This window comes from Haemaphysalis longicornis, unplaced genomic scaffold, assembly GCF_048455015.1.
Source record: "Haemaphysalis longicornis isolate Haplotype H1 unplaced genomic scaffold, Haemaphysalis longicornis Haplotype H1 scaffold_1, whole genome shotgun sequence".
Classification (NCBI taxonomy): Eukaryota; Metazoa; Arthropoda; class Arachnida; order Ixodida; family Ixodidae; genus Haemaphysalis; species Haemaphysalis longicornis.
In genome coordinates, this window is record NW_027526203.1 from 348,905,938 (window position 1) to 348,912,934 (window position 6,997).

The 6,997-nt window shown below is 45.9% G+C and overlaps 1 protein-coding gene across 1 annotated transcript in view; it reads right to left on the reverse strand.

Annotated features, from left to right (window-relative positions):
• The window catches only part of LOC144154000 (coiled-coil domain-containing protein 6-like), a 33,934-nt gene extending 27,484 nt beyond the window's left edge, over positions 1 to 6,450 (reverse strand). Inside the window, exons 1-2 of the mRNA XM_077685808.1 lie at positions 6,060 to 6,450; positions 5,593 to 5,742 (exon numbers count right to left, since the gene is read on the reverse strand). Of these exons, the coding sequence (XP_077541934.1) occupies positions 5,593 to 5,742; positions 6,060 to 6,293 (384 nt within the window). The 5' untranslated portion in view covers positions 6,294 to 6,450. The remainder of the gene's footprint in view (positions 1 to 5,592; positions 5,743 to 6,059) is intronic.
• Between the last annotated feature and the right edge of the window lie 547 nt (positions 6,451 to 6,997).

Sequence of the window (6,997 nt, forward strand, 5' to 3'; positions counted from 1 at the left end):
CTAACTCCAAACAGCTTTATTTGTTCTAACAACGCCTGGAACGCCATGAAAAGACGCTCCCAAAGTATCGATCAAATTGAACGATTTTGAATAGGCGCAGTAGCGAAAGAGTTAAGTTTGCGCTGGTTCCATCCAAGAAAGTCCCAGCTTGCAACCCTTCCACGAGCTTTTAGTAACATACACAACCTTCGGCCCGCATTCAAGCATAACGCCCCCGAAAAGCAGAGACGCACGGTACGCAGCCCGCCTCTCAAGGAGGACACGCCGTCCTGAGACAAGCAAGCGTGTCCGAGAAAGGAACGATTTTGCAGAATGGCCTCACGTCTTAGAGCGTGTTCATATGCTCAGCTGGCTGCTGGGTTAAAGTAAATCCCGAAGATCACGGATCACATTACCACTGATGAGACTGGCTGGAGTCACTTTGCAGTAGCAAAATGGGAGTTCGTAGCAGCCAATTTGGAACGGTACAATGGCCTTCAGCATATGAAAACAACCCACAGAAGCATCAAAATGAGGTTCTTGAAGCAGACAAAAAATTTGTTCACGAAATAGCCTTCTTTATGCTTGGCAAACAATTCGGCTCCACCTCTGATAGGAAGTATACGTATGTCTTTTCATGCACAGCTAAATGTCAAAGCCATTCTATAGCTTTTGTTTCAGAATGATGAACCACAGACAACTATTATGAATAAAAAAACCCCATCCACATCAATTACAAAAGTAAATTTAGACGAACCTCAGACAATTAAAATTGACTCATTGGCTCTACAGATTTTAAATCTTCCCTACGCAATGGGAAACCTTGACAATAACTGACTTAGCATTAGCAGCCAACACACAATATCTTGACAAACATGCAAGGCCAAGAAATCCACTCAAGAGTTGAAAACTGAGCTTTGTGGCAAATGCCTGCAGACGTTCCCTGTCAGTTTATTATGCTGTAGCTGTCGGAACTTACACTGGCAATTCACTGTCATCTCCTGACACAAAATTCAAACCCTGGTTGCAAAAATATGGTGGGACGTGTTATAACAAGAGCGAGCACACTTTTGCTGTTCACAAAACAAAAATGATTCAGTAACACAAAGGCCTCCTGTATTGCTGTGCCACCAAACTTTTCTCCACAGAAACAATACCAAAGCTCAGAATAGACAGTTTGTACTTAAAACCACCACTACGCCACTATTATTACCTGCGCATGAAAACAAAAGCCACCGGCAAAAGAGTGGGTGGCGTTATCTTTCGACCTGTAGCTGAAGCTCTAATTGCATAAATAAGATGCGGATATGGGAAAATTGTGAGCGGCCCCACAAATAGTTGAACGCGATGAAGGCACCATGGGTAATTAGTTCACAGTAGGGTAACTGCATATCAGCAGCACCAAATACAAATTTCACAGAGCAATAACGGAACCAAACTTGTTAATTTGTAAATTAGCATAATGGTACTTAACCGCAAGGATCTCCCACAACATGTGCAACGACAAGCGAAAGAAAATAGATGCGTTTAAAGAAATAGGCATTTCCTGAACTAATGTGACTTTTCTTTTCTGGATAAAGAACGAAACATGCCAAGCGAAACAGAGTACAGCAGTTTTTACCATCCTTCCTATATCTGGCATCTGATATATGCATTGAGCGTTTTACAAAGCATCTAACATAGGGCAGTATAATCTCTGCCATCAAGCATGGCCGCCTCGCTGTCGCTTATGGTTGATTGATTGCGGGTTTTAAGGCGCCGACGCAACGCAGGCGATGAGGCGCGCCGTAGTGGAGGGCTCCGGATTAATTTTGACCACCTGGGGATCTTTAACGTGCGCCGAAATCTCGTACACACGGGCGTTTTTGCTTTTCGCCTCCATCAGAAAAGCGGCCGCCGCGGCCGGGAATCGAACCCGCAACCTCGTGCTCAGCAGTGCAACGCCTTAGCCACTGAGCCACCGCGACAGGTTCGCTGTCGCTTATGGTATTATCCTGCTTAGTAACATGGCATGGTAACAGATGTCTGGTTTTGTGTTCGTGCATACTTTTCTCAACACAAAAATTGTACAAACAAGTGTTAAAAAAAAAAAAAATCCAGTGACACTGTTTTTGTGGCGAGCCTCTAAAAGAAACACGGTGAAGGGGGCATGGCACAGGCGGCCGCTCCTGCTGGAAGTCCAGCGATGACGCTTCCCAGCCGGTTTCTCCTAGCATCACTAAGTAAAGGCTTTTAGAGTATCGGCACTCGTCTCTCATAGTTACGTGCCACCAGGTTTTTCTTTTGTCAGTCGGCACCATGTGATATTTGTTTACATTTGGCACAGCCACTTTGTTTCTGGGTGTCTCTTTTCTCTCTCTCTCTCTCTGCTGTGCGGACGCTAGAGCGGCCGGTCGCACCCTGCCTGTCACAACCAGCGGCAGTTTCGTTGGGAGAGATGGCAACACTGCAAGCCAGGAAAAAAAAAAAAAAAGGGGGGGGGGGGGGGCCAGACACTTCAGGGTGCATGAAGTGGCGGTACTCTTAAGCGTAGCTTATTTAGCGACGCTAGTTTCTCCATCCCGGCATCGTGCGTCAAGATGGGGGCGGAGCATCGGGCCAGTTTTGTGTGCGTATTGCGCCGCTTCTATTGCAGGTATTGCGAAAATATTTCGTACACGGGAACTATTCAATGTGTACTTGCTACTGGTGAACTTTTCTTTTAATTCTAAAACTTCATCACCTTTCCTTTAAAAAAGCGTGCAATATATACATACACATGTTTATACAGGGTGTCCCACCTACCATGCACCAATTAAAAACGAGCAATGGTGTTAGTCAAAGAAAATCTAGTGCATAATGTTTTCAGTTCTGTGGAGTCCCAGCCAGTGATTTTATCGTTAATGAGATTTTGTTAGGTAATTGCAATTAATTATTCAACTCGAGAAGTACTATCCCGATCACTGAAGTGTCAATTAGGAACTTCTAGGTACCCATGAGGGACACGTAACTGCAGTATTTTCAGCAACGTACTAATTGGGCGTTCATTTATTCTGACTGATAAAGAAGCCCTGCGAAATATGAAAAATACCACATGACAGCGCTCCGCCCACATAAAAAAGCAGCACCTTCGAACAGGCTCCCTCCAAGTTAGCCAGAATAAAATGGAGAACAAAGAAGAAATTGCGACAGGGTTTGCGCCTTACCTGCCACACGTGCACCGCGAAACTTGCGCTTGCCGCTCCTTCAATGCCATTATCAAGGTAATGCGCCGTCTCTTCGGGCGTGTGGCAGGCAAAGCAGTTGCTTTCAATCAGCTTATTTGAAGGTGCTGGTTTATGATATGGGTGGGAGCGCCGCCATGTGGTATTTTTCGGGGTTTCTCTGGCAGTCGAAATAAATGAGTACGCAATTAGTACGTCACTGAAAATACCGCAGTTAGATGTCCCTTGTGGGTACCTACAAGCGCCTCACTGACACATTACTGCCGACTACTCCACTGCGCACTAGGTTTTCTTTGAGTAACGCCATTGCTCCATGTTAAAGGAGCCATGAAGACAAAATACAAGTTGGGTTTATTAGAAAGACTGCTTAGTCCCTATAACAATGATACCAATATCATCGCAATCTTCAAACAAATAATGGAGATATTAAAGAAAACGTGTGAAGCCGTGGCGACCCCCTAGACAATTTCCCGCAACTTTTCTATGACGTCACGGAACCTTGTTTGTGCGATTGGCGGCCGCCTAACTGACCTGTCGCGACGACACATGACTGGACGTCTGTAATGGGGCCTCTAGTTCCATTTGACCGCATCACTTGAATGCTAACGTGCAGTTAACGCACTGAAAATTATATTTTATTGTTGGCCCATATGACGTCATTCTTGCTCATAACACGTCACCGTGGTGCAAAATCTGAAAATTTTTAAATACTGCTTTTTTTTCGTTAAAAAAACATCTTTTGTGGCTCTAATGGAGCTGAGTGAGATACTGAATCCTAGTTCTTTCAAATTAAACGAACTTGTATTTTCTCTTCATGGCTCCTTTAAAATCTTGGTGCATGATAGTTGGGACAGCCTGTCTTGATACACATGAGTAAGCATGTCTTCGGAAGCAGACCTTCTTCAAGAATCTTGATGAAGGTTGGCCTCAGAATGTACATTTGTGGGTGTATTATATCATGGTTCAACCACGCCTATGCAAAGGAATCAGCGGAGAAGAACGTTTGTTTTCTTTGGAAATTGAACAGTGAAGTTTGTATGAAACCCCTACATATGAAGTTGACTTGAAAGTTTGAAGCTGTGTTACTGTGTTCATCCCCTGTTCAAATTGCATCCACACGCAAAGCTGCACCTGGCCAGTGAGGTGTCATGGTGAAGTGCAATTGATTTAGACCAACACAGGCCCACCATCAAAATTTCGAAAACATTGGTGTTTTTGCTTTTCACCTACGGGGTGGGGTGGTGTGGCGATAATTGGAACACTTTAAAATTTTTTTCTGATGAACCGCCGCTTTGTTCGCGCTCAAACTTCACACGAAGGTCGCATTTTGTGGTCTATTTTGTTTGACACTGGGAACAACGACGGTACTTACCTGCTTATTCTGAAAATAAATAAAAACGGGTTTCGCCTATGGGAAAATGGCGGCAGACTTGGACGTACGAGCCAGCGCAAACTGATCTTGGAACGATGGCGCCACCTGGGGTATTCAGAGCGAAACGCACGTTTGGGATTCACGGTAGGAAGGAGCCAAATGGTGCAGCAGACGATCAGAAAATGCATCTACGAAGGAGCCAAATGAGCTAGCAGACGATCACAAAACCCGCTTTCAGATTTTGTGATCGTCTTCTACACCATTTTGTTTCTGCTTACCGTGAATCCCAAACGTGCATTTCGCTCTGAATACCCCAAGGGGCGCCGTCGTTTCAAAATCAACTAGCGCTGGCTCGCACGTCCAAATCGACCACCATTTTCCCATAGGCGAAAACAGTTTTTACTTATTTCCAGAATAAACAGGTAAGTACCGTCGTTGTTCCCAGTGTCAAACAAAATCGACCACAAAATGCGACCCTCGTGGGAAGTTTGAGCGTGAACAGAGAGGCAGTTCGTTCAAGAAAAGTTTAATGTGTTCAAATTATCGCCACACCATCCTGTACATTTAAACTGTCCATGCCACAACCTTCATACATGCTGGGCTAGGTCACTATGTTTTCTACAATGTGACGGCATCTGCTAAACCAGTTGTCAGTGCAGTTCTCGTTCATCCGTTATGTGCCTAGCTCACTACACACACATACACTTCAGTTTGCCACAATGCTAGCAATCGCATGACAGTTTCTTGCCACCCGAAAGTTGGATGTGCAGAGGCACACGAGGTTCGAAGTGCTGCATCTACATTACAGCAGCATCAGAGCCAGGCCCTTGCAAGCTGGTTCAGAATGCACAGGCTACAAGAAACCCCTGAAAAGCTTTCGTGGACTTAGTTGTCAGGATAAAAATGGACTTTGGCAAATACATTGCCAAAGAAAACGAAACTCGCATATTATTACAATGCAGCAACAGGGCGAGCAAAGGCGCTTGTTCTAATACCGTTTATGCGTACATTAAAAAAAAATACCGTTAAGGTACAAACCTGGTTGAGCTTGCGCGAAAGGTCATTGGTCAGGCATTCTTCCTCTTGTTCGTAGTTAAGGGCGAGTGTCTCCTTTTCTTTCTTCAACGCTTGAATCTTTTTCAGCAGTGTGTTGCTGATGAATTCTTCCTCTTGCTCAGCTTTCGCTTGCTGCAAATACAACCAAAACGCAAAGACAACTATTCAGATTCGAATATGCCAATAAATACCGAAACTGGGCATGGCATGAACCATCATATTCTGTGCGGCCACAGCACAGGCGCTTACCGGCGCCTCAGAACGACGAACACCAGGTTTTAAAACATGAGGTTTGATGAAATGGCTTTCGGCTAATCGAATCAGTTTAATTCCACGGGGATAATGCGAACGCTGTTCACTGTGATGCTGGCTCCACGAAACTGTTACATTAATTGGGCAAATAGAATTGTCTGCAGGTATTAGTAAAATGTCACAAGGTTAGGCCTCACAATGTTGACGCTGACTTGCCGCAGCGCACGGTTCTCCTCCTGTAGAGTCTTCACCCGAAGTCTGTACGTCTCCAGCTCCATTTTGAGCACTCGATTCTCCTGCTGCAGCGACTCAACACGCTTCTGAATCTGTTCCCGGGATAGCGGCGACGGGGCAACCATTGCCCCGTCCACTGAGCTGCTATCGCTTTCACTAGCACTATCCGCCATATTCCTGGCGCCGCCGAGAAACATGTGAACCGATGGAGAGCGGACGAAGCGGCGCTCAAGTCTCTCTGCGCGTAGACGTCCGGAGAGGCGGGAAGTACAGAATAGGGAGGATGGCGGGAAGTGCACCGTTGATAGCGGCACAGCAGTGGTCAGTCGAACACAAACAAACGTTGTCCTTTCCACCGTCTGCGAACCCCTCGCGACCATATCACGACTAACAGTTTCATTTAAAAAAGATGGCTTTAAATTTTTGTAGACATGTGAGTGTGCTAAAATAACAAAACTTGTGTTTTATTTGTTTCTTGCGTTTATTTTTCTTACACAACTCCCGTTTTCGCGTTCCGCTAGAGCACGCCACTTTTGCAATTAGCCGACGGCGGCCGACGGTGGCTGCCCCTATCCGCACGCCTCGCGCGGATAATTTTTAAAACAGTCCGCACGCCTCGCGCGGATAATTTTTAAAACTGTCCGCACGCCTCGCGCGGATAACTTTTAAAACTGTCCGCACGCCTCGAGCCCGAATGCAGCCAATGCAGCCGATGCAGCGCCGTGTGCCGAGTTTCTTTTTCCGGGTGTCATTATGGACGCACCAGTTTCTTCCGCTCTCAACTTGGATGCTATCCGCGTGTTACGTTTTCGTGGCTGGTTACTTTAGTGTTCGCTATTGGCGGTGAGCGCGACCACGGGCGGCGCTGCAAAGGGCGTCTTTGTGACGTCAGCTTAGGGAT